At 40.0% G+C, this 27,994-nt stretch overlaps 1 protein-coding gene across 1 annotated transcript in view; it reads left to right on the top strand.

Moving 5' to 3' along the window:
• GRHL2 (grainyhead like transcription factor 2) overlaps positions 1-27,994 on the top strand; it is a gene marked incomplete at both ends in the record, with an annotated part of 58,860 nt that overhangs the window by 16,041 nt on the left and 14,825 nt on the right. Inside the window, 6 exons of the mRNA XM_084201667.1 lie at positions 191-575; positions 3,045-3,097; positions 6,298-6,454; positions 8,696-8,807; positions 13,812-13,906; positions 22,567-22,725. Of these exons, the coding sequence (XP_084057793.1) occupies positions 191-575; positions 3,045-3,097; positions 6,298-6,454; positions 8,696-8,807; positions 13,812-13,906; positions 22,567-22,725 (961 nt within the window). The remainder of the gene's footprint in view (positions 1-190; positions 576-3,044; positions 3,098-6,297; positions 6,455-8,695; positions 8,808-13,811; positions 13,907-22,566; positions 22,726-27,994) is intronic.

Raw genomic sequence — 27,994 nt, 5'->3', positions numbered from 1 at the left:
AAGAGCTTGGACCTCCCTGCTTGCCTCACAATTTCTTTTGCCTAGTATTTGTTAATGTATTACTTCTTATGGCAGTGGCTTATCAGAATTGAAAAATCTCCTTCCCTGACATTTAAGACCATTAAGCTATTTAAGGAGGAGATTTCCTCTATCAGGACAGTTCATAACATCTTTTGGTTTTGTCTCACAGAAATTGTCTTAATACCACGGAAGCTCAGAATAACTTAAGTGGGGGAGAGAACCGTGTGCAAGTCCTGAAGACAGTGCCAGTTAACCTTTCCTTGAACCAAGATCCTTTGGAGTCATCCAAAAGGGAATACAACACAAATGTGTCTGGGAACTCAACACCCATCACAGGGTCTGCAGTGACTGTGGTTAAAGCAGAGGAATTCACCCCTGTTTTTATGACCCCACAAACACACTATGCAAGAGGAGAAAATGAGGAGCACCGAGGTGTTATCTTTGAACCATACGAAGTGTCCAACATTGCTCCCCACACAAATTATCTTAAAGATGATCAGCGCAGTACTCCTGACAGTACCTACAGTGACACCTTCAAGGATGGAGGAACAGAAGTAAGTTTTTCACCTCAAATTAGCATCTAGGAATGCAATAAAAAGCTATAAACAAGATAAGGATATTAGGGCTTGTAAACAAGATAAGGGGATTTGAACTGTCCACAAGAGCCATTAGAAGAGTAGTGATGCTTGTTTCAACAAATTAATTTCTACTCCTTGCTGTGTTTCCATCAGTCTGTGCTCTGATTAAAGGGGAGCATTTCAGAAGACAATTTTAAAGATGTTTATTGAAAATTCTGAGAATAATAAATACTGATTTTTTTTTTTTTTCTTTGGGGATATTGTGTCAAGTAGAAGATCACTATTATTCTGAAAGAAGATTTATTTACCATTAACAAGATCTGCCTTCAGAATAGTAAGAAATAGCCACTTTGTAACAGGGAAATTCTAGATGTTCTTTTGAAAATGCAAATGAGTAGCAACAGCTTCTGCTCCTGGATAAACCCAAGTAATTTATTCAGAAGCTGTTTGTTGCACTAAGCTCTATTCTGCAACACAAGCAAGTGAGAAAAAGTAGCAGAATTAGACTAATAGAAGGGAAGAGAGAATTTATCAGGCAAGGAACAACTGTGTGTATATGTACAGGAATGAGGAGAAGAAAGGCAAGAAGAGCTCCTTCTAACAATTTTACAGTTATGCTACAGTCAAAATAATTTTACAGTCAGCTTTAGTATGGTGAGTACCCTCTGGCTGCTTTTGCCTGCTTCAAAATAAGGCAAACAAGCTGGAATTGTAGAAAGGTAAAGACAATTTAAAGCTGACAGTACTTCTGCAAATAATTAGAGATATTAGATGGTAAAACTTCCCTAGGGTTTTTCTCCTTCCAACTCTACAAAATTGTAAACATAACAAAAGTACAAGGCAAGCTACATTAAGGCTGAGCTGCCCTAATCTAGTGTATGAGAAATTTATTGTGTGTTTGTGTATTAAAGAAAAGTACATTGTCTCCATGAGTGACACAGATCCTCCAGGATGTCTGGAGGTTAAATTTGTTTTCAGATACAGAATGCATGTAGGTCAACTAAGTGAATAAATAATGAAGGAATCTAGCTTCCCATTGTAAAATCAGTAGGATCAAACCTTGGATTAGAAACACTGCCTTATCAAATAATATTAGTTTGGCAGTTTTTACATGGTACTGGTAAATGGCTCTTATGGTACCATACTCATGGCTTTCCCTGGGGTGCTGGAGCAGTGATTCCATTCCATTGGTGTGTGCTGGGACGTGCTGCTGAGAGGCTCCCAAACAGTCCATCTGCCCTGTGCAGAGAGCTGTCAAACATGCAAACTTGTTAAATTTGGACGTAAAAAGGAACTTTACATCTACGTGTTGGCTTTGCATCCCAAATTTTGTGTTATAGTAATTTTGTTACATGTTTTTTGTAATATAACATGTTTTAAAAATGATTGGTTAATAACAGGGTGCAGTACTTGCCATCTAGGATTTCTGTGCAGTCTTTGGAGAAAGAATCAGTTCAAATCCGCTTGCCAAAAGTGAATGGAGTGGTTTTCTAAGTGCACTCACTCCCCTCCATCTTCACCTCCCCTATTAATTCTACAAGGGACACTGGACAATTAACTTTATGTCCCCAGCCATAGTTGTTAGGGGAGGTGTGTGCCACTGTTGGTGGCCTTCTAGCCCTAAGTGTTCACATGCATGTGGCATAGGAGCAGTCAGGGCTTTGCCACCCTGCTGCAGCCTCACTGAGTACTGAGCCTGTCCCTTTGTTTTTCTCAACTGCCCAAACCCCAGGGTGTGCTTAGCCTGGCTGTGCTCTGACTGCTTCTCCAGCCACTGTTGTGTGGGCACAGCTGGATGGAGCAGGTGTGGGGAAACCATAAGGTAAAATGTCAGAACGTACCAAAAGAAACTTAGGCAAAGTTAGTGTTTAGAAATAGGAAGGCGGTTGTTCTTACTAGTTTTCATAAGTGCTTGCAAAGTATTTCCTAAGTACTAGTGAAAATGACTGGGTTTGGATTTGTTCTAATAATTACTCAATTTTCAAACACATTATAAATACATATTTAGGAATGGTTTCAAAACATTTATGAAGTGACTTAGTTGGGTTTGTACTGAAGGAGTGCTGAGTTTTTATAGATTGCGATGGTAGTGGACACTTTGGTCAATCACTTGCTGTGTTCTTCATTGCAATTTTAACAACTATAAATATGCTGTTCTCATCTCTTTTATTTTTTTGTGTAGCTGTGCTTAGTTTGTTAGTTCTTTATAGCAAAAACAAATTCTTTGAAGTTAGGTAAGTAAATTGTAAGTTTTTACGATGTCAACCTCTAACCTTCATATAAAATGTGACTAGCTTATTAATATCCACTCCAGTTTTTAGGTATTTTGAGTTTTAAATGGTTGATGGATTCTTCAGAGTTATCTTTAAATAAAGATAGTTGCACATTTGTTGGTATTTCCATTTTGATTTTATCAAACATTATTTATTTTATCTTATTTTTCAGAAGTATCGGAGTGTGTCAGTGGGGGCTGAAGAATATATTTATGAACAAACAAGGTATGGCATAAGCTTTGCAGTGTGCTGACTGGCATCAGGCAGGAATGTATTGAGGAGTAGCTGCCTTTGTCCACTTCCCACCCTTCCTTTCTTCCCCCTGGGGTACCTGCAGGGCTGCCTTGATGCTGCCAAGCATCATTCTCCCCTTATTCTCCTGCTCATGTTAGCTCTTGGATCTGACCAGTTTATAGCTTCATCTGTTGCCTTCCCTCAGCATTGCTTTAAGCTCATAATTCCTCTGAAGCCCCCCTGCCCAAGATATGTGAGATGAAAACTGTTGAGAGGTTCCCCAAGTAAATGAGTATAACTTTGACAACCAGATCATGAAAAATCTTTTCAGGATGGCAGAATGCACAAGTCAAATGTCCAGGACAGTTGAAAAGCTTCCAGGAAAAGCTTCAAAAATTAAAGTTAGAAAAGAATACTGTTCTGCCTAAGCACAGAAGAATGTGCATGTAGCATGGGCAAACACTGCAGAGTCCCTTTATCTAGGAAGGACTGTAATCACTAAAGATTTTAAACTGATGCTTTATTTCATAGTTGTGAATGGTTCTGTTTATATCTGAGAGATTAATCTCACTTTAGAATCAGGAACATGCCTATGTAGTTTTTGTGGATTAGGCATATGGTGAAGGTTCCTTACAGCTCGATATTTTTTCTGAAGAACGTTAAAACAATCATTAACTGCAGTGAGCTCAGAACTGAATCATTATATAGACAGAAGATATGAAACTGATATTTAGCAAAGGCTGCTCACTTACTACGCTGAACATTTGTAAAATTGAATCCTGAAGCATTGGTATTGTTAACAATTCTCACACATTTAAGTCTTTCACGCTATGGCCCAGGTTACATTAAGAATGAAACCTTTGAATGCACATTAAAAAAACTCCCAAGAAAGATGTATTTAGTTTACCTGGAAGTGGAAGGCTCAGAAATGAGAATTTCAGATTGAAAAAAGAAGTGGTGAATATGCAAGTAATTAGAAGCTTGCTAGAGGATCTCTTAGTGACTACACAGGGGTTTAGTTGAGACTCATGCTGAGGTTCATAATAGTATTATAATAATTGAGTGACTGCAATAAGTTTTAAGAGTGAGAGTAATCCTCCTGCTATAGGGCATGGTTTGCTTGCCAACTGAAAACAAGAAGAAAACTCTGAAATGGTATTAGACAGAGGCTCCAAAACTGGCCAACTGCAATGTGTCTGGGATTTACATTTTTTGACTGAAACGTACGGAATGCCAGGGAATAGAAGACCAGCCTGTGGCAACCTGTAGGCAGTTCTGTTAAGACATTGTGTGAGTCTGAATTTGATCATTCTAAGCCCTTCGTCACACACATCCCCATTAGTTCTTCTGGCTAGTGTGAGGTTTTGAGGCACATCTCCCAGGACACTCAGTGTGCTTTGATGTGTGTCATGAAGTAGTCTTGAGCACAAAATCTGCAGTCCCTACATGTGATGCTAAGTAAAGGCTCTGCCCCTACCTTAATGGGTGCTCCATCTGTAGGACAAGTGGTGCAGCAGGATGGGTGCTGGTTCTGCAGCACTGCTGGCATAGCTCTTCCAGTCCACTCAGACAGATCCACACTTGCCAGTGTTGGCAGTGCCTCTGTTCCCCTTGCACACAGGACAGGGGCTGTGGCAGCACACATCACAGTGGAGGGGACAGCAGTGCCTTTGTGCTGCCTTCTCGCTGCGTGCAAGAGCCTTCATGGTGGCAGCAGCTGCCTTGTGTGGAAGCACCAGTGCTGCCATCAGTGGGTTGGATAGGTATAGACAAGTGTTTGCTTATTACCTTAGTTTTGCTTTGACTTGTAACTTTTAAGCAGCTAGAAAAATGACTGGATTTCAATTTATAAGCTAAGAAGAACTTATAAGTTGTCTTAGTTTGATTGAATGATTGCAGCTATACTGAATAATTGATACTAAGCTGTCTGAAGCTCCTTTTGGATGGAAAGACTGGATCTGTTGCTTTTTTTCTACCTCCTCTTTGTGTGGAGATTTAAATGTAATTATTAGTTACATATTTTGTTGTGGTTTTTTTTTCCATTAGATAGTTAAAATCTCTTTTGTTTTCCCTTTATTTCTATATTGCTATGACAGTACTATGATGATCTAGAGTATTGCTTGAATTAGAAAGTTAGGGATACACTTGTTTTGGACCAACATATTCCTCCTTTTGGTTCTGCTCTGGCACTGCTTACATACTTTGCTGAACTAGAAACTGTGAAAATGCTTCCACTGTATCTCTAGTTCGTGAGGACTTTGCATTAAGGTTCCTGTGCAGTTTGAATTTTTTTTTTTTTTACAAGATCAACATTATTTTAATGTAAGAGAATGTGAGGAGCTGCAGGCATCATTTTTATTGGATTATTGTTCAAGGCCATTATTGGAGGTGGTGGCTGAAGAGGCTCGGTGAGAATTGTTTCCAGCTAACAATTCACTAGTTAATGAAGCCTTAAGGTTTCATTGTTTGAGAAGTGCTTTGAAGTTGGAAAGTTCTTCTCTGAAGGACGGTCTTTTTAAGATCTAAAATTTCAGCACAAGAGCTAACTGTTTTTCCCTGACATTTTTCTAAAGGGAGGTTACTTGATTGAAGATAAAGCTAAATGTAGGCACTTCATTCAGTGCAACTAATTTTGAAAAGAAAGCCTTATAAAAACCTTGATTTGCATGTTGTCTTGAAACAAATGAATTTACTGTCCATTCTCTCTGGATTCCTTCTTTGAACTGTGCTGAAAGTAGCAGTTGGACTTTCCATTCTCTGTGTCCATCTTTTGCGACTTGTTTTAATCTGGTTGGGTTTTCAAAAAAACCTTTTTATTTATTACTCTTTCTGCAATTTTCTTCTAAGTTTAAATGGAGTTGATGATTTCCTGCAAATCATGCTGAATCCCCTCTTGGTAATTGACACTCTCATTGTGTGGTAGACAGTTTCATAATTCAGAATGGTTCCTTTCAGAGAGAGTACGGAATCTAGCCTTTGATCCAAGAAACTTACAGTCCAGATAGTTTTACGCTTGGTTGCGAGATCTGATGAAGTCAAAAAAAGAAAATTGCAATTTTAAATTGCCATGCAGTTTCCTGGAATTTTGTTATTAGCTTCTTATGCCTTATTCAATGCAATAATTACATAATGAAAGAGAAAAGGGGAAAGTGATATGGATTTTGTGGGTGTTTCTCTCCTTCTCTTTTCAGCAGCACTTTTCAGTATACACTAGAAGCTACCAAGTCTCTGCGTCAAAAGCAAGGGGAAGGACCCATGACCTACTTGAACAAAGGACAGTTCTACGCCATCACGCTGAGTGAGACGGGTGACAACAAATGCTTCCGGCATCCCATCAGCAAAGTCAGGGTATAGTCCCATTTCTTTCCTAGGTGGGATTATAGCTCTGCAGATAGATATGGTTGTGGTTGATTGGCTTTTAATTTAATTTTTTCTGGGGGGGAAGGACAGAGCAAGCTTATTCTCATGCTCAATGTAAAGGTGGGAGAACACCTTATTGATGGTGGTAACAAATGTTTTGCTGTCCAGTTTTTTCAGAGCGTGATCTTGTGAGTTAATGATAGCCTCAGTTTATGGTTTGGCAGAATGGTGGTGAACTTACTGCCATGAATAAAACAAAGAAGTCCAAGATCTGCCACATGCACTGTGTAGTCCATCTTTACTGACTGGTGCACTTTATCAGCTGCTTTCCAGTGCATTTCAGAGAAAATGTGAAGAGTTGAATCCATCCTTTGTGACATAAATTTTAAATAATTTTTATTGTCTAAGTGTGAGCTTTCACTTGACATTCACCCAGAAGTGTAACAAAATGAATTATTTGCATCTTAGATTCTATGTGTAGGACTGTAGCTTGTGTATTCAGCAACATCTACCTGGTGAATGGGCCTTCTGATTTCCTTGGTAATGGTTTTGAGTTGATAAATCCTAACACAGTAACCTTGGAATGAGAAATAAGCCCTGTAAATTTTACCCTGAAGCTGGCAGGGCTGCATATGTATGAGGCTGCAAAAATGTTTCCATCCAAATACATGAAGCTCTCTAAAAATGTTTGACTTTAGTCAAAGGAAGCAATAAAAGTCAATGTGAGCAGTGAAGCAGACAACAACCTATATGTTTCTATCATACGTGAAGTTTAGAGAGATTCTTCCTAAACAGAGGCAATGATTTGGAAACCTGAATTAGCAGTTATTTTTTAGCCTGCTTTCCTTAGGACATGTGGCTGTTGGCTGAATCTGATGTAAGACTCCTCTGTGGCTGTACAATCTCGTTCCCTGCCACCCATTCCTTCCCATTTTGTGGTTCCAGCTCTAGCACTTGTAGAGCTGGAACAGGAGTCAGGAGGTCACTGGTCTGAGTGAAAACCAGTCCTCATATTCCTGGTTCCGTGCAGTGCCATATGGGTTTTGAAGCTGTGGCAGCAGAAGGGTGGAAATTGTAAAGGAGAGGTGAGATCGCATCCTTCTGGAGGATGTAGTTGAAGAAGATTGTGAAACTGTGTGCAACTTTCACAATCATGTTCTGTTTGCCAGGGCTCTACTCATATGACTGTTGAATTTATTGCCAGTTCCATCCAAAGTTAACAGAGGGGCAAGAGGTTTTGAAGGTAACCTCTTCAAGTTGCCTGTAAGTGGTTCATAAAAACATTAGTGCTGTCCTTGGTGGAAAAGCCACTCTGGACAGCCAGTTCTGGTTAGTGCATCAGCTGTCCAGCCACACACACCTGGTGCCCACCCAGTATAGACAGGCATGACCCAGGGCTCCTCCACAGTGTGTACTGCCTCGTGCCCATGGAGAGCAAGATGTGGTGATGGTGTTCACCTTTTATAGGCGGAATGCAGAAGGTCACAGAGTGCATGAAAGGTCGTGGTGGTGGTGGTTTGTGGAGGGACACAGATGATGAATCAATTGTAATCTACCTCCTTGGCTTATAAAGCAGCTTGACAGTGATTTTTTTGTGCTTAGTGTCTCAGGGTGAAAATAGAACATTTGAAAGTGAAGGTTTTTTTTCTCTGCTTTATTTTCACTTAATTTTAATTGGTATGATCATTCTTCCATTGTTTTGTGTTGTTTTGTTTGCCTACAGTAGGGCTCAATCAAAAAGTCTATATTGCTTGTGTAAAATTTTGCATAAAAATTCAATCTGTTTCCTTTGAATCACAATTAAACAAAGCGAATTCAGAACGTGAATTGAAAACCTCACCAAAATTCAGTAAATAGTTGCACTGAATTTGTCATTAAACACATATGTACAAGAGTCCTGCTCCCAAAAAGCGTATTTGTGTATGCTAAATTGAAAATATCTTGCCTTTAGCCAGTGAAGGTGACTTTTTAAAACTGAGAATATGATTAATTTTTATTCGGACTATCAAGAACGTAATCCTGGGCCTTGCATTATATTACAACTACATTTCTTTTGTCCTGAGTCTTTTAAGTACTCTGTAGTACTGGACTGATTAAAACCCAATCTTCTACAACCAAAGTACTGTGAGAGTGGCTGGATCAGAATTAGAGGCATATGGAGATTTTAATTTTTGTGTTCCTGACTATTAATTATTTTAACTAATGTGGCTCTGCTGTTGTTTTTCATAGAGTGTGGTCATGGTTGTTTTCAGTGAGGATAAAAACAGAGATGAACAGCTGAAATATTGGAAGTACTGGCATTCCCGACAGCACACAGCTAAACAGAGAGTCCTTGACATTGGTGAGTGTAAGAACATCTCCAGATGTTTCAGGAAAGATTTCAGATTTGGAAAGCTCTGGTGCCTTACACAGGAATATGGTGGAATATATTGGCAATGGTTTCTTGGCTTGTACCAGAGTTTTTAGCAATGGCTCTTCCTGCCAGGACTGTGGCGTCTATGGAGCTGGGTAGGGACCATGCAGAAAGAATGGTTCTCAGTATTTACGCAGAAGAGCTGCCCCTTGCATGTGTAATTACTGGTGTACCTCCTTCTGGGAAATCAAGGTCTGCACCTCCTCAGGTGTGGCAGAGTATCTGTTCCCTTTATTTTTTCAAAGGGTGATCCAGTCTTTGATCCAGCAACAGTTATGTTAGCCAGTTGATGTGGAATTGCAGCCTGAGAGTGCAGATGTCATCATTGTGGTGACTGCAAAGGAGTGTGCAGGATTCCTACACCCTTAGAGTGAGTCTTGTCATGTCAGCAGTGAGGGAGAGGCAAGCTCTGGTGTGCTATCCTGAGAGACCTGTTTATCATTCATCCCATCTAAAGTATTTACTAGCCCATTTCAGCCCCAGCTGTCCTATCTGCATGCTCGGGAGATTTTAGCAGAGGAAGAACACGTACTTGCTGCCAAGGAGCCTGAAGTTGAAGGCAGTGGCAGTGTCTAGACATCAAGCGTTTCTGCCCTCCCACGTGCAGTTTACACATGCACCCATCTGCACGGATTCCAGTCAAAGGAGTCGGCAAGACCAAAGCAGACAAAGTCTATCTTGTTTTGACCGCCTGAGGGAACCAAACCATTGAATGGCAGGAATGAGAGGGGGCAGAGAGGGGGGTTAAACCAAAGCAGGGTTACTTGTAGAGAACATTCAGGGGGAGATTGAACTGGGTGAGCAGGGAATCTGTCCCCAAGTGGTCCTAATCACTGTGCTGCCTGTAGATTTTCAAATGCTGCAGTTTCCATTGAGGCCTGGTGTTATTTAAGGTCAAGTGTATTTTGTCCAAGCTGCTCTTCCAGAATGTCCTCTCTGCCTCTTATCATCATTATTCTGGCTGAACTGTTTCATGAACTTCATTCTTTTCCCCCTTGCCCCCATTTTCTCTTCTTGTCTGTTGGGGTACCTAACTCAATAAAACCACCACCTCAGAACAAATTAGTTTTATCATGACACCTTAAAAGAACAAATAGGCCACGTCACAGCTCCTTCTGAAGGCTACCTGTTTTTTTGTGCTAGTCCCTACAAGCTTGTGGTAGTAGTGGTTATACCTTTGAAAAGTATGTGCAGCTCGCTCCATTCTAGTGCCAGCACCCTCTGACTCCACTGCACTTGTGGTGTCCTGGCACATTTCAGCTGCATTACCCCAACAAGTTAATTTATGATACATATTCTGAAAAATAGTGCTCTGCAAAATAAGTGCTGTGCATGAGCTCTGTGTTTACCTGTGTTAAAGTGAATATCTTTTAATTTTCCATTAGTTTGAGGTGAAATAGCTTTGCTCTGACTTTTGAGGCACTTTTGAATACTGAGGTGCATATTCTTTATTTGCACTGCAAACATGAGCAAAGCACAGTGTAGTAAGACTTACTGATATAGCCCTTCTTGTCAGATATAAGAGCTGTAAGAGCATGGGTCACTTCAGTTTTCAGGAAAAAAAAAGACCTAAATGCTGCTCAGTAGTGTTTTCTTGAGAACAACTGAAATATAGCTGTACCTCTCACTAGCATGGTATTTCTGAAGTACATTTCATTTTCTTTGGCATGGCTAACTGGCTTATTAGGCCAGAATGGCTCCCAAGTATCTAAACTGCATTTAGTAAAATCTTCTAGTTTTATCATCAAATGATCTAACTGAGTAACTTAATCCAAATTTGAAGATTTCCCTGCTTGAACCAGATAACCTACAGGGGTCCCTTCCATGCAAAATTATTTTGAATGACTCTATGAAGATTTCCCTTTACGTTAAAAATTCAGATCCCTGAAGGGGTCCTCTAAATACTTGGAGGTAATGTCCAGGCCCTGTGTAGTAAACAAAGAAAATTAGGTGTCCAAAACTCTGCATCACCTGTTCCATAGATGTTACTCTTATTTTAATTTGATGTTTGTAGCATGTTTAACATCTGTGAATCCTTTCTAATTGTTTATGAATGCACTTTTAATGTAGAGCATGATGTGGTCCTTACCAAGCAGAGGATCAAATTAATTTGGGATGCTCTAGTTCCAGCTGTTTAACTCTCAGATGGACAGGGGGACTATGCTTGTGCTGCTTTCCATTGTGGCAGGAATCTGTCTGTCTGCTTTCTGGCCTGCAGTTATATTCTGGACATGAGAGGAAATAGTGGCTTGCTCCTTCACTCCAGACACACAGGGGTCACTGCTTTAATTTGTTTTGTTTTGGCTGGTGCACCCCCTGGGAGGAAGGATGCTTCAATGGATTAGGTGCAGTGTCAGTTTTAAAGATGTGTTGATATTAATAAAGATAAGCATGTACTTACATGTATTCAAGTCCCTAGTGCTTGAGGAATAAACCTGAGGGCTTGACACTTACTGAGCAAGAAGGTAAGGTGTTTTCCAAAATTTAGGCTATGTACTGAAATGGATTTTTCTGAAGAAGGGGTAAGGTGCATGTTTACATTTTGTAGGAAGAATAAGGGGGGCAGGGGGAAAACAGCTTTATTTTCACAGTGCTGTGACACTGGATCACTAACTTCTTCTTTTAAAATAATTTAAATAAAGAATACAATACTTAGTGCAGTGGATATTGATTATTTAGAATAAGTACAATAATTTGACATACTAGAACAGGTTCAAATATGAAGAGTGGGTGTGGAAGCTTTGTGCTCCATAGAAACTTGCCCTGGTTTTCTCAGGATAGTTTGTATTATTTATGTGCACAATACAAAAGTATGCAGTGACATGTAATGCATGGTTAATGTTTAACATTAAAAATTTGCCATTGTTTAATATGCAATTTATGTAATAAAAGAGGAAATAATTCCCGTGCAGCCATTTTTTTGCTTATTGAACACACTGATTTTCTCTTTCTGGTAACTCACAGCAGGAAAAGAGGGAAAAGTTGTAGTCACTCTAACAGCTTTCAAATATTCTGGCGTGTAAATGGTTTCTTAATCAACTGAGGATCCTTCTTTAATTGCCTGTAAATTGAGGGGAATAGGATGCACTTCTGCTTTTTAACAGTGTCACATAGACACTCCATGAGATTTGTGTATAGCAATTAAAGGAGAGGCATGTGTTGAGAGAAAGGAAGGGTTGGTGGGATGTGAGGTTCTGACAGCCTTTTGAGACAAGAAAACAAGTGTCTTTACGAGACATCTTGTTCAAGTCTTTCCAAAGTGCACCTACACAGCACGCCCATATGCAGCAGTCAGTTGCACGAGGCACTTTCTGGTGAATCATAAATTTAAGAGGTGGGTGGATGTGTGCACATGCATATTAAACTACTTATGTGTCCTCTAATTCCTCTCATTTGCATCCCCACACTGAATTTAGATAGTGAAGCCAATGACTTCAGTTGAAAAGCAGATCTGAGTTCGAGGAGGGAATGAAAAGCCTGCCTGCCCTCTCAAACACTTTGTTAATTTGCTACATCACGAAATATCTCGTGCTGTTCGTATGGTCTAAAGTGATTCTTTTTTACTGTATCCAAAATCATTCATGTGTCCCAGGAGCACAATTTTATTTGCCCAGTGAGATGCCAGCATTCTTGTGTTTCAAATGAGAGAAAAACATACTGATTGCCAGTCTCAAATATGATGTAATTCTTGTAGCAATGTTTTTTGTTATAAATTATTTTAAAGCAGTTATTATCGAGAAATTATTTTTTAGAGACCAACAGTTTAGGCAAAGGGAGTGAATATTGGAATCATTTGTGTGTCACACAGAATACAAAAACATCCTCTATCCATAACTGATTACAAAGCTAAGAATCAGCATGCTTCTGAAGCACATCTGGGCAAACTTTAGATCAGGAGTGTAATCTCAGCCCCCTGGCACTTAGTCCAATTACAACCCTCGAGGAATTCTTAGGAAATATTTGTCCCAGAGAGAGTTATTCCATTAGTGTGAACGATCTGGAAGTTCCTTTAATCAAGCAGCTATTGCCTGGTATCTCTCTTAAGCTGTCATCAAAAAGAATAAAAGGTGTTAAACTGTCCAGCAACCTGAGAGAAAAGCAGTGCTTGTTCCTCTTTTAAATTATAAAGAGGACTTGGGAGTTGGCTGTTTTACATAGTTTTCCAGCCTTACCGTTTTGGGGGAGGGTTAGTAAACTCTGAAATCTTCCTCCCTTTTGCTTTTTTATTCCTTCCAAAATGCCAGTTTATTGATGATAATAATAACAGTACGTGGGGAAGAAGTGAGAAGAAGGTGCAGATATTGTAATCAGTCAAATTAAAAATATTTTTTTTCTTCATTTGCTGTTTTAGTGGTGCACATACTTTGGAAAAAGGATCTTTGTAGTTTTGGTTCTTTGTGGGGCATTTGTGATGGTTTGAATTTTTGTGGGGTTTTTCATTTTGTTTTTAATAATATATAAATATTAATCTAGCATCTAGGGCAGTAATTCCTGGAAAAGTTGGAATGAACACTGATGATTTCCTCCAGTCATAGCTCTTAGACTTTTAGAAAGCTTCTTTAGGATTTGCCATGTGTTTTCTTAATATCAAGGTTTGAACAGTCCCTTAAAATGCTTCAGTAGTTTTTAGTTAATTTTCCAGTTTTGACCATTCCTTGGCCAAGCTAATGAATGTACTGACTCATTGCCAGTAGAGTCACACTCCTTTTTGAGAGCCAACAATATATTGCAAGAACATTAGCTAGTGATATACTATGCACAAGACTCAGGTTGCATTATATTACCTCCTTGCAATTAAGATTATTCATAATTAATCATAAACAATACAAGAGGTGATTTTGATGCACTAGACAACCCAGCTTAAGAAGCAAAGAAGCACTATGAGTTGTAAAACAGTTCAAACTTTTCATTACTCTTGTTTTTTTCTTACAGCTGATTACAAGGAGAGTTTTAATACCATTGGGAATATTGAAGAAATTGCATTCAATGCTGTGTCCTTTACTTGGGATGTCAATGAGGAGGCAAAGGTGAGGAAAAGCCATGCAGATGGCAGCCCTTTATAAGTACCATCCATCGTTTGGCACTGCTCCACTTCTCTCCTTTCTGAGAAATAAGAGGGCTTGTTGGTAGGTGCCCAGCGTGAGAAACAGTAAAAGATTTTTTTCCTATTTGCACAGCCAGGTGTAAAACTCAAGCTGAATCTTTTCTTTCTCTAAATTGTCAACTTTCTTTCTACACTTTAAGCATCTCCAATAATCCATATTCTGTAAGTCTTACTATGCCTTCCCTTATGTTGGTGCCATTATTTTTTAAATCCTTACACAGACCATCTTTGCAATTTGGAATGGATGTATTTTTGAGGACTGAGGCCTTTTTTTTTTTTTCTTTTTTTTTTTTTCTTTAATGGTCAAGTACCCTCAGGCATGGGGTTTTCATTCAGGAATGTGACTCTTAAGTGGACCTATAAACCAGGACATTAGAACACCTTAACTAGTTTCTTACAGATAAGGTTGTACAAAGGCTGTCAGAGTGCTTCAACTTCATGGACTAGTGTGGGAGAAATGAAAAACTGCCGGTAATTATAAGAAGAAGTTGGCCCCCGGAAAGCAAACAACAAGGGAAATAGGCTGTGTAAAATGAGTGGGGGTAATGCAGTACTCTTGGGGATGTGGAGTTAATAAACAGCAAACACTGAGCTCGGCAAACTCCTAATACTGTTTTCATGTTGAACACAAAATGTCCAGTGTTTAAGGAGAGCTATGAATCTTTCAAATACAAAGACCTCTTCATGCACAATTGTCCACTGCATTTCCAGCAGCATTGGAGAGGTTACATCCTCAGAGTGAGTCCTCTGAGAACTTGTACTGAACACTGAGTGGTAGCATTAACACTCACTGTCCTGACTCCTGACTGAAGATGCTGACTGTTTATAGTAACAGGGATCTTAATCTCTGATATGCATCTTAAAAGAAAAGACAAAAGTTCTGAAAATCACCCAGCTCTTTCAAAAGCAGGCCTTGATAAACGGAGTTGTACTTGGCCCAGTTGCTAATGGTGCTGTATTTACTCATGTAGTGATTACATTTTCAACGGCCCAGATATTTCCCTATTATGCGTTTCCATTTCAAAATACAGCTGTAGGTTGTCCTCTGCAGTCACAACAGGCAACTGTTATGTGTGTGTGATCACTGTGCAAGAAATTACCGATTTGGGATCTCCAACACGGCAGTCTTCCTCGAGGACCTTTACAGAAGCACTACCAGGGCTAGAACCTGGCAGTCTTGTTCCAGGCCTGACAGTTCTCTAAGACATTTGCATTTGCAGCTCCAAGCCAGACTTAGCAAGACACCCGTGTTGATCTAGGAACAAGGAAGTCACATCCATTAATGTCAGGTGTTAACCTCAGACGTTTTTTTCTAATCTCACACCATTCACCTGGCTCTTGCCTTGGGTGCCAGAACATTAGGAACACAACTTCTGCAATGATCACTGGAAAGAAAACAAGCTAAGAGTTTAAAATAAAGACTCCTTCTGGATTAAAAAAGTACTAGGAGTGAAATTTACGCTGCTTGTATTTCTGCAGAAAATAGTGATTAAAATGCAAATTGGCTTATGCATATTTATTTTGGGGTATTATATATCTGATCTTTTAGGAGCTTGAACTGTAAATGTATTGATAAAGAAGGATTCATAATGTGCTTTAGTGTTTGGCTATCAAGTATAAATCAGATTGTATGTGAAAGCTTATCACCTTGTCTGCACTCCAGTGTTTCCCTCCCCACACACACATACGTGTGCATGCTTGCTCCTGCTGGAAAGTGTGATACAATAACTGCTTGCACTGAGTCTGGGGATTCCCATAGGATGCCCCTGCGGTGTTGGAAAGCTGTGGGTTCTGAGGCATGTCACTGAAGACTGTTTTTTCTCCAGCAATTACCTCATCCACGGGAGATTAAGAATTTCAAGGCATAATTACAGACTCCCTTTTCCTAAGCTTTTTGAATGATGATCTTTCAACTGCCTCCATTGTTTCTGTTTGGTATTATTTTCCATTTTCACCACAATTTCAAGGTTAAAACTTAACCGCCTCAGAGGTACAAAAGCCTTTTTTTTCCTCAAGTCAGACAAAAGTGGCACACAACAGTTCTTTTCAGGGCCTCTGAGTTGGGATGTGATGAAGCACTCCACTGGCCCTAGAAGAAGCAAAGAAAAACTTCTTGTTGAAAGTGCACTGGGGAGTGATGTGGAAAATCAAACAGAAGTAGTAGAAATCACCTAACCAAATAGACCTCTCTCTCCTGGGAAACTAAATCCCACATTTAGAAGACCTATCTTGAGCATCAGCATCACTTTCCTACTCCACCTGGATGGCAGCTAATTTAAAGCCATATTTCTCCTCACTGGAAGTGAGACTTTTCCTCTCACACACAGAGCAGGCCTTCCCCTGGCAGCCCTTCAGGATGAGGGTATAGCAGAATGGGCACAGCTACCAGTAAGCCTGCTAAGGGCTGGTTAGGCAGCATCTCATGCTGGATCTTAGTAGAATAAACAGGAATGCAGAGGGTACAGGCAGAGGCCTCTGTGTTGTCCCAGCGATGTCAATGGAACTGGGCTGTTGGCTCCAGTTCACCACGCTTGGTGCATCATCTTCCGACTGCTGCTTGGCAGAACAAGTCAATGGAAGCAGAATCTTGTACAGTGCATCTCAAGAGGTGGAATAATCACACTATTGCTTTCTGTGAACTAAGGAAACAGCACTAAAGTGAGGAACACCACTCTGCTAGTGTTTTCTCTGCTCTGCCTGGTTGACAGCAGCAGTTCCCTTGCCTCTGGCAGAGGAGAGTTAGTCCTGGCACATCCTTACCCTTTTCTAGAACAGCATCCTTTTCTGCTGGGGCTGTTATCTAGAGGCCACTGTGGGGCTTGTGGTTCAGAGCAGGATCCAGGGAAATCAGGGGAAGGCTCTATGGCCATGTCAAACTCAGTGCTTTCTTAAAACAAAAATATTGCTGTAAGGGAGCAGGGGTAGGAAGAGAAGAACGGTTTTGTACAATCCATCTTTGTTTCCCTCCCATATTTAATTCTTTTATAAATATGTAATGTTTATGGGTAAGGTGATTTGTTGTCTCCTTTTGGTTGAACCCAAATGCTGTTTGGTATTTTTAAAGGAGTTCTTTAAGAAAAAGATGAAAAAACAAACAGCAATTAACAACAACTGGCTGACATTTTAACTATCTTTTAAAAGTGTCCTTCTAATATGCTAGAAGCTATGTAGTTGTCTTGGTGTTGCCCTTTAGAAGATTTTGCTGCAGCATCTGGCAAGTGGACAAAGTTCTAGTGGAGGCTCTTGAACAGACTCAGCTTCATTTCTGATAGATATTCATCTGTCTGCTTGCAGTGTTAGCACTGACAGAAGTTAGTTTGCAAGAAAGATGGTTAAAGAGACAGAATTCTCTTGGTCAAAGGATAATAGATTTGTCATAAACCATACATCCTTGAGATATGACTTCTCTCTGGTGGGTACTTGGCACATTTAAATTGGCTATGATGGTGTTACTTCTTGAAAAATTTATATATGTATAAATTTTATATATATATTGTAGATTTTTATGGAAAGTATTTTTTTAGCCTTAAAATCAAAGATATTACTTCAATGAGCAGTTGCTAACATGAAATGTCACCTTAAAGAGACGGTTTTCAGTGATATCAAGAGATCACAGATTTGTGCTAAGCACTGCAACTTGGACATGCAATAGGCAGACATGTTTGTGGCTGTGTTATTCAGACAGGTGCTGGCAGATGAGTGAGATGATTTCAGTGAGTGCAGGAGTTGTGTGCTGAGCAGTTGTTGTGTATACTTGCATGCAATAACTGCCCTGCTATATTTAACTGAAATGTAGATCTTTAATCCAAAGTATGCTGAAGCCTCTGGGAACCTTTCCAGTTATTTAATGAGTTTTGGCATGGCTCATACAGTAATAAGCTGTTTTCAAAGAGTGACTGATTTGCAGGATTAGGTTCTTGGATATTGTGAGCCAAAGGGAGCTCCAATTCCAGTGGGTACAATGGTAAAATCAAGCTTATAGAACAGCACTATCTCTAGCAGTAATTTGTATTGTGGCAATCCATATTTTTTAAACATTGTTAGTGATACTTAGGCCAGGCTTTGACTAGTATATGATTTTTTTATTCCTTAATCATGAATTTCCTTCTCAAGTTCCATCAATTTAATTAGGAAGGAAATTAACTTCTTCTCTACTCTAAAAATGTAAAGGTTGAAGGAAAAGATGTTTCATTTTGGGGAGTTAGTAGCAGAAATTATGTAGGATTAGACTTGGCAACTACTTTAATAAACCATGTCTGTGTGTGCAAGTGTGCATATATATATATGAGTGTATATATAGATGCAAGACATGCACACACATGTGTATATATTAGAGTTAACCTGTGGTAGCACATAATGTTGAAATTCAGTGTATACAAATGGCTTGGTAAGTATGCATCTGGGATTCAAAGCAAATGGCATTTTTATGTAGTTGCCGGGGTGTGGTGTGGGTTGAGGAAGCTTCAAAAGAGTAGTGTAAACATTTGCTGGAGACATTTGTATTGAAATAAAACAAAGGTCTTACCTTTGTGTGGGATTTATAAGGTAACGGTTGGTAGGAGAAACTATAAACCCACACTTTCTGTGTATATGAGGAACGATGGGATTGATGTTAGTCATTTGAGAGACAAGGCAGTTAACTCCTTGTTGTTAGGTCTGGAGGGAGGAACCTTTTAAAGCAGACTTTTAAGAGACTAGTCACCGGGGCTCTATGTATTGCCAGTATTCAGCAGAGAAATTGCTTTAAGTTTCTTATTTTGTGCCTCCCTTCTGCCCTTGGCAGTTTCTGAGACAATGGGAGCCAGAAATGTAAATAGTAATAAAAGGCTTATATTAGAAGTTTTGTAGCTGTAGACCTTTAGTGTATAAGCTGAGACACCACAGCAAGAGTCATGTTGGCTGAATTAAATGATAAAAAGGGAAATGCACTTCTGAGCCTTGCTTTCCCTTAAGGCAGCTTACTACGTTTGTGTCTTGTACATCCCTAATTATGCTGCAGTATTTAACAAACAGTAATTCTCATAATAGCAGCTACACCGTGGAGGAGTAGTCCCCAAAAGACAGAGTGCTTTTTCTAGAGGTGCTCTATAACAAATAGAAGAGTTGTCGTTATCTTGGGCCACTTGTGAAACTTTCTCAGCACCAAATGTTTCTCTAAATTAGTATTTAATTGCCAATGGCATGCCTGAGCTGGAGACTAGATGGGTGGAACTCTGCCATTAATTGCTCTAATCTAAGATATGCTGACATTAAAAAAAAAGACATCACTATAATGACAATTATACAACGTGTTTCAGATAGCAAAACATTGCTAAAATCTAGTTTGCACAGGAAAAAAAAGTTGCATCTGAATTCGAGTACAATCATATGAACTTTTATTAATACAATTCTGAGACAAGTGTAGACAGGGATTGGGAGGGAGACAGTGATTTCTCTTCCTGCTGCTGTAATTTCTACTTAACTACATTTTCTAACCATGTTAATTCTACTATGCAAAATATCACAGCAAAGGAGATCTTAAATCTGGGTATCTTCTAAGAAAAGTAGAATAGCACTCCATTTTGTGGCTGCCTATGGAGTTGTTTTGCCCCTTGTCTCATCAAGAGTGGGAGTACATGCATTATGGACAGGAGCTGGAAAGAGGGGGAAGATGAGAGTTGCAAAGGGCAAAGCAGGACGTGTTTGGACAAATGGCTGAAATCAGTGCTGCTCAGAGCAGATCACTGCTTTGGGAAGGTAGTTTCTGGTCAGAGCAGGGGAGAGAGAAGGGGACTGTCCAGATGTTTCTTCAGGTCCTCTTCACCATAGCAGCCTGCTACACTGGTGCAAATCTTTAGTCATGCAAAGAAGAAACCCCCTAAAATAAATAACAGAACCTATGCCCTCTTCCCTTTCCGTCTGTACACCCCTGTGTTTTCCAAATACAAAGTCAGTGTGGTGCTTTACAGGAAAGCTAATAGAATATTGCATGGAGACAGAAAATTTCTCCAGCATCAATGATCTGTGTTAATTCAAATCAATCTATCTGTGAGGTGCAAATGATATGACAGAAAGCGTAGTACACTTCATGTGCATGAATGTACAGTCATTGCTCCTCAGAGAGATCCTGATGTATTACAGTGTCAGGACAAGATATTGAGTCTCACAGCATCTATCTATTATTCATGCTGAATAATCTGTTATTGCTGTATGGGGACTCTTGAAACCATAAAGTCTGTCTTCCCCAGCAGTTCCTACTCTGCTCTGTGATTGTGGAGGCAGTGAAAGAGATGACACAGTGTATGTAGTTGATTAAGGTGGGACAAGATCTTTTTTGCATCTCAGCTGAGTGTGCAGCAAAGTTGGAGGAAGTGCAAGCTGCTAGGTAGATGCAAAGCCTGCATGTCTTCTCACATTTGAGCGTACATTTTGGAAAATCCCTGTGCAGAAGTATGGGCTAAAATATAGGGAGACCAGATTCTGTTTTATGCTAGACTTCCTTCTACTGCTGTGTGTTCACACACACTTTAAACCATTGCCCTGACACTATGAATGATTCTGAGGGCGAATGAAAATTCAGGCTGTCCTATTTCAAAAGAGTATTCACTGTGTCTACACTTATCTTTGGAGCTGGAGGAGATCAACTTGTAATTTGAAACAAAAATAACACTATCAGCTTCAAAATCAGAGTTTCACCTAGGGCCTTTCCCTGCCTCCCTCTTCTCTCTGCAGTTAAAGTTCAACTATTTCATTTGTAAATGCAGCTCTGCGATACAATCAGAAGCAGAGAGGAGGGGCCATTAGCTCAGTCAGGCAAACAAGCTGCTCTGGCTCCATCATAAAGACCCTGACTGTAATGTTAACTTCTGCCAGGAGGGTAAAGTATCCCCCACCAGCCCTGCTGGAGCCCTTCTTTATTTTCAGCTGTCTTCTTTAGGGATGTTGCATTCCGTTCGCTCACGCTGTTGGTTTATTTTCCCTGTTTGTGGAATGGAGGGAGAGGAGGGGGGATGTCCTTCATGCTCTTCCTTCAGGAATCCTCCCAGACCCCAGGGGCCTGCTGCCCTCTCCTCTGCCCGGTGAGGTGTGCATCAGGTCTGTTGGGGATCTCTTCTTTCCTGAGTGTCCTTATTCTTCTGGAAAAGGTTTCACATCCTCCTGGTTCAGGAGTATGTGCTGCTGGTTTTCTCAGTCCTTTTCTTTGGTTCATACTTTGGGGTTTTGTTTTGTTTGGTGTATTGTTGTTGCTTTTTTAACTAAGGGTGAGTGAAAAGTAGATTCAAGTTAATACACAATTGCCCCAAATTATTAGGTAATGCACATATTCCTCACCGGGCTGAAAATTAGATTTTTAATCTACTTTCTTCTCTTGAGTTTATGAATGCCATCCTGACTGAAAGCTGTTGGTGGTATTTCAGTTCATAATGTTTGCTTTACATCAGAATAGTTCTTGGAAGACTTTGGTGGGGGGAGAGCCTTCTCCCAGGTCCTGTACAGATGACACACACCTTGTCCCATGGGGCCAATTGAGTAAACGAGAGGGAGATGATTAGTGCCTCTCAAGTTGTAAGTTTTTGTTGTAGAAGGAGAGCAAGAGATGGATTTGTGAAGCATAGACAAGCAGGGACTTGCTAGCTCAGTTGGTTAATGCCGAGGTTGTGGGTTCCATCCCTGGATGGGGCCATTAAGAGCTGGGCCCGATGATGCTTCTGAGTCCCTTCCAGCTCAGACAGCTCTGTGTGACTCTCTGAATGCAGTGTCAAGTTAAGCGGATGCTGTGGAACAAAGAGAACTTCTGAGAAGGGGCAGGGAGTAGTTTTATGAATATTTGAAAAATTCCTTCCCAGTTTGAAACACAGGGTGAGATGCATCTTTAAAACTGAGGAAAGACTGTGGAGGGGCCCTTAAAGTGAAACACAGTGTCTATTGATAGGATGGAGAAAGCAGCAGTGTCAATGAGAGTGTGAAGAAAATGTTTAAAATAAAAGAAGAGGAGTAGAGTTTATCTTTGTCCCACTGAATTTGAATGAGCTGTCAGATGAGCAAGCCATACCTAAGGCAGCTGGAAAGGGTGAAGCAAGATGATCTGTATCAACAGATAGTGCAAACATACAGAGCAGGGTTGAGGAGTGGAACACGTAAGGGCTAAAGAGCTGACATCCACATAAGGCACGTTTTAGGAGGTTTTATCTCAGATTATCTTTAGTCAGTTCCCATGAACTAAGCAACCATGAGCAGCTGGAGGATCTGAGTGCTCCTGGAACATATCTTTCTGGTCTGGCTCTTCCAAAAAGAATCCAGCTCTTGTATTCTGAGCTCTGGTGTGAACCAAAGCATGATAAATTGGGAGAACCAAATGATTCACTTCAAACGTGAGCTTCTGATCCAAAGTGAAGCAGCAATATATGGCTTTCAAATTTGTTCTTCCCAGGATGGAGTGTCTTTGCTGGGCAGAAGTGGAGGATAAATGTGTGAATTGCCAGAGCGTGCATCATAGTTGAATTAAAACATTTTACTTTTATTTTCCCATTTCTTGTCATTTATTTCTGGAAGTTTAATTGTTGTTTGCACCACATTTTAAAAAGTAATCTCTCTGGCTCACAGATTTTCATCACAGTGAACTGCCTGAGCACAGACTTCTCCTCACAGAAAGGAGTAAAAGGGCTTCCTTTGATGATTCAGATCGATACTTACAGCTACAACAACCGCAGCAATAAACCCATCCACCGAGCCTACTGCCAGATCAAGGTTTTTTGTGACAAGGTAAGTGCAAAGCACAGTTACCATGGATGAAGGAGGAATCTTGTTAGGCAGTTTATTATTGCTGTATTTTAGCCCTAATTAAATGCTGTTTCTTTCCTTAAAGAATTTTATTTCATCGTAGCATTTGGTCCAGCTGCATCACAAATCATGTAATTATTTTACTGCTTTGCAGCCTTTTTGGCCCTGATCCTCAGCTTGTGAGCAATAGTTGGACTGTTTAAGGACAGCATGGGGTCGGTCATGATTCTGGAATATCAAAAAAGTCATAAAAAGTGCAAATACAAATATCTTTATTTGTAAGGTCAGTGCTGATCACAGGCTCACTCACATAAGTGGCAGTCTGCTAATGTCATCCCTTCTAACTAGCAGCCAGGATAGATAGCAGGTAAACTTCATGTCAGTTTCTCTGACAGAAAAATGCACTTTTCAGTGAGGGTCTGCCAAGCTCCCTTTTATGATGTAGTGGAAACCAGCAAATTCTAGTGACACAGCTGATGGATTTTCCCCCTGCTTTGCTTACAGTTATTTTAGAAACTCTTATGTTGCTAAGATTTTCTTATCAAAAGTAAAGTACAAAAAATATATTAACCATTCCCATTTTGTAATTCAATAACTATTTTTTGTGTGTTCACACCCTCTTAAACAACATTTTTTTGCCGTGGGTATGACTGCTCCTCTGTGGAGACTAGTAAGATGTTTCAGCACCCAGACATAGATCATGAATCAGACAGTGTCATGGTCAGCAGTGTATATCACCAGGTAGAAGCAGTTGCTCAGAAATATCAGTGATGATTCTTCAAAGAGAGTATGGCCACTTTTCAATTTTGTTTGGCATCTGCCAGCTGATTACTTTCTCTATGCTGAGAAACATCTTTCATAGGGGAGCTGATGCCTGGATTCTAGTCAAGGTTCAGGGATTCAGGGGCCTACATCTATTTAAGTGACTTGGAAATTTATCCAAATTAGTCTTGCCATCCTACAGGTGGGAATAGAAAGACAAAAGGCCATGCCCCAGGCAAAACATAACATTAACTTTTTAATGGAAAGGGTAAGAGTTCAACTGTTTCAGGTCTCTGTGTTGCTGCTCCTTCCCCCTTTTCACTTCATTTTCCTTTTGCTGTTTTGACAACGACATCTTGAGGGCTAATCAGTCAGTTGTGTTAGTGGAGGAAAATCTTTGGAAGTAATGAATGTAAATGCATGCGCTGAGGTCTTCTTGCAGCCAAAATGCTATGCTTTCAGTTGTAACTTTGAATGTCAAATATTGAGAGATTTGAAGCTACAGCTGGATCTCGAAAGCTCAGTAAATATCAAAGTAACAAGTCGTTTTCATCTACCTGATTCTGAAGAGCAATTAGAAAAATTTGAATTATTTAAAAAAAAGAAGGAAATTCAGAGCACAAACTCATCAAGGGTGACCTCTAGATACAACTGGTGGAGATTTTGAATAATACATGTTCATTGCATCTATTGGCTTAATTGGAACTTCAAATATCTGGATGAAAAAGCAGGAAATGAATGTTGAGTCTATTAATCAAAACTGCCCAGAAGTAGAAGGAAAGATCACAGAGGTAGTTAAAGTGTTATACACATCAAAAATGTATTGGAAGTGGGAACTGAAGGGCTCAAGGGTATTGATAATAGGCTGTATATGTGTTTAATATAAATGTATACACACATGTAGAGCTTTTTAAGTTAATGCGGGTGTGAAAGTGACTTGAGCAAATGAAAATTATTGAGGTCAATGCACATGATAGTTTCTGCTAATGGGCACTTGGTAAGAGACAAATTCTTGCTTCTCCCCAAACTTACGTGTCCAGATCTTTACCAACATCCCTTTGTCACAGAGCTTTTGTAAGTAAATAAATGTTTGGAGAATTTCCACTTGCTGGTGGCACTGGGAAATTTCATCGTTCTCAGAGTGCTGGTGTGGCTGAGTAGCCTCATCTTTCCAAGATGTCAAAATAAACCCCTGGCTCTGGCTGAGGTGGTGCTAAGTGGTTCAGTTTCTCTTGCTAGCCTGTGGCTCTATCCCCAGTGACATGGACAAAGCTTGCTGCCTCCTTGGGAAAGGCCATGAAACTGTGACTGTTATTTATTGCCCACCTCCTTGTCATGATGAATTGAAGAGGTACTATAGGAACATAAAAAAACACCCAGCAGTCATATAATGATCTTTATATATTCTGAAAGTGTGAACTGCATCGTTATGCCCCAATCTGACAGCCTTAAAGAGAAGCTGATGACAAAAGTACCTGATTTATTACAATCACCTGGCCTAGTGGAACTGCACAGTAAATTCCTCCTCCCTAAGTATGAAATGTTTCTCATTCTGCAACATGGAAGAAAAAATGTTTCTGTGCCTGAGGTGTTATTAAAAATGTTTCTTTCTGTAATAGTGGTGCCTCTTTAGAACCAGTGGGTATATTTGTATATTCACTTGGATAAATCACAGGTGGAGGTGTCCAGTTTTTAAAAACATTCACTGACAAATTAACATCTTGTAGCTGCAACACAACATAGCTGTTGTGGAGTTATCTTTGAAGAAATAACACTGCATTTAGCTAAGTGGTGCAATATATATTAGTATTTATTCTGGCAATTCCTTGATATTAATATTAGTTTACACATAAACTAGAGAGCAACACCAACTCACATCCAGTATGTGCTTTGTGACTTAAATGTGGAGATAAATGCTGCAAAGGCTGTAAATGTTACTTAACAAATCTAACTTTACCATACTTCCTATTTGTCATCCAATCTTTTGTCCATGTTTGTTTTTCAGTAAGCGATCTTCAAAGCATTTGTTACAGTCCACATCTTGTTTTGTCAGTGCTAATTCTCTGCCTTGCAGTCATCAGAGCAGATCACTGATGCTGCATTATAAGAATATTTAATTTTTATTCCTTAAGTAGGTTGTCAGGGAAACTTGCTACCAGGCCTATTTATATTTATATATTGCACAATGCTTTAGCCACTGTGTATGAAAGAACTGGGACTTCAGAGCCACTTGATTTTCTATATGTGATTATCTTTGCTGAAAAGAAGCAGAACTTGACTTGGCGAATACCATAACAGTGATCCAAAATAAAACAAATTATTCCAGTTTTGTTTAACCTGAAAAAATACATGTTCTTTGGAATATGTGCAGTTCTTGTGTCCTTGTTTTTGGTGTGGAACATCATAGAGAAAATGGACTATCATAGAGTATTAAGCAACTCTAATTGCCCAATAATCTTCAGCTTTGGAGAGAGCTTCTAGTTCCAGGCTAAAGCATTCCACATCTCATTGGGCAAGCACACAGACATCAGCCTATGTCTATATGCCTGCCCAATGAGATGTGGAATGCTTTAGCCTGGAACTAGAAGCAAGAGTACACATGAGCATCAGAGTGATGCAAGACTTAAGTTTAAATGAGTTGAAGGATAAGGAAGAAAATACTTTGAATCAAATGAAATTTGGAGGCTGCATTTTGTTAATGATTAGTAGCAGAAGTACTCCTTGCATTTGTACAAAGCCCAGATATCAATGAAAAAATTAAGAACTCATTTAATTATTTCACTGGTCACAGCATAGTTTATAGTCCTCTGTAGGAAGGTAATTTCTTCTATGCTGAAGAGATGTGCAAACTGTGGTTTATTAGGTATGTGTCAGATGGCTCAGCTGTCAAAACTATGCAGCAGAAATGCTCTAGTATGCAAAAAATAATTTTGTGTCTCATCCCAGTCTGTAGGCTTGGCTGGCTCTGCCATATGGGCTGCTCCAAGCTCAAAAGGGCTGGTAGGTAGTTTTGTGGGTATTGCAGTTGCCACATTTGTGAAGTGGCTGTGGCACAAGTAAACACTGGTGGATGGAATTGACTGCCCAGCTCAGGCATTGCCTACCCCCCAGAAATCTTGGGGTGTGTTGCCTTGAGTGAATGAATGAAGAGAAAGCTGTGAAGTGTCACCAAGTTCATGGTTGCAAAGAATATTACAGAAAATCAGTAAAATAGAAATTTTTTATTATGTATAAATGCTGAGTCCTCCTCAGTTTCTGCTTTCCTGAGAGGAAACTCACACTTGGTGCTGTGTATGAAATACTTTGGTGGTTCATCCCATTCCGTGTGAGCAGCAGAGTGGCAGCACCGTGTGACAGGTAGCCCTTTGTGCAGCACAGGTTTCTCAGGATGTGCTTTTTGCTGAACAGTGGCTGGGATGTGTATTTTTGCTCCTTTCTTAGAAAGGACAGGTGGTTTTAAAGGTTACAAATGGACCTCTAGAAACAATTTTGATAAGTGCACAACTCTGGCTCCCTTAGCTTCTGTGGTTGAGGTCGGTGAGTGACAGCTGGACTGGGACCTGGTCTGGAGGCAGCGTTTCTGTTTGACTCATTCATGTTTTCCTAAAGAGCTATTTCTTCCTCCTGCTCCTTCAGCCTCTGGAAATAAATCTACTGATAGATTACAGCCAGGAGTACATCTTTCCTTGCACTCTTTCTAAACTTGGTTCATTGACTCATGTGTGAATTTTGCCATCTTGAGTGGGTGTTTTTTGCTTTCCTTACCTCCCTCCTCTCCCTTTCTATTCAAGAAACTTCTAATTTTAATTTGGAAAAAATTTCTCTAATTTTGCATGCCAACTGTCTGGGAGCATATGGATCTTCATTACCCTTCACAATGTGATAGGTATTATTTATAAAGTAAATTAGGAGAACTTCAAAGGAGGCTTTGCTGCTTTTTATGTCAATAACAAGTTTTATTTTTTAAACTTGTTGAGAGTGTATTTACATAACAGAAGCCTGCAACTTCCCAGGAGTTCCTGGTGCCTAATAGGGCAGTGCTACATTGCTTTCCTATTTCTGGAGAGCTTCTCCCAGTTTGAAATGCCTGTATTTTTCTGTAAGAACCCTTGATATGTTGGCAAGCTGTCAGCACAGCCTTTTTGGACCGTCAGTTCTCAAAGGCTCTGCACAGCTGGCTACAATGCAGCAATGCCACCCCCAGACAAAGTGGGTGGAGGAGAGTTTAGGGAAGACCTCAGCACAGACATTGTGTAAAATGATAGCAATCCTGCAGGTGTTTTATGCCATTACATACACAAAATATTTGGCCTGAGCACTCTGTCCATTGCAGAGACACTGGGCTTGGGATGCCCTTTGCACAAGCTGTGCTGGCATCAGTCCTGCTACAGACTGCACACTGCCTGTCCTGGCTCCTCCAATCCAACATGTGGATATGTTCCCCTTGCTGTCTGCACCCCTGGCAGCTACTGGATGTGCCAGCTGAGTC

The sequence above is a fragment of the Fringilla coelebs genome (genome assembly GCF_963513975.1).
Source record: "Fringilla coelebs genome assembly, chromosome: 1".
NCBI classification, from domain to species: domain Eukaryota; kingdom Metazoa; phylum Chordata; class Aves; order Passeriformes; family Fringillidae; genus Fringilla; species Fringilla coelebs.
Note: the sequence above shows the minus strand (reverse complement) of the source record. Positions and strands in the feature narration are given on the sequence as shown.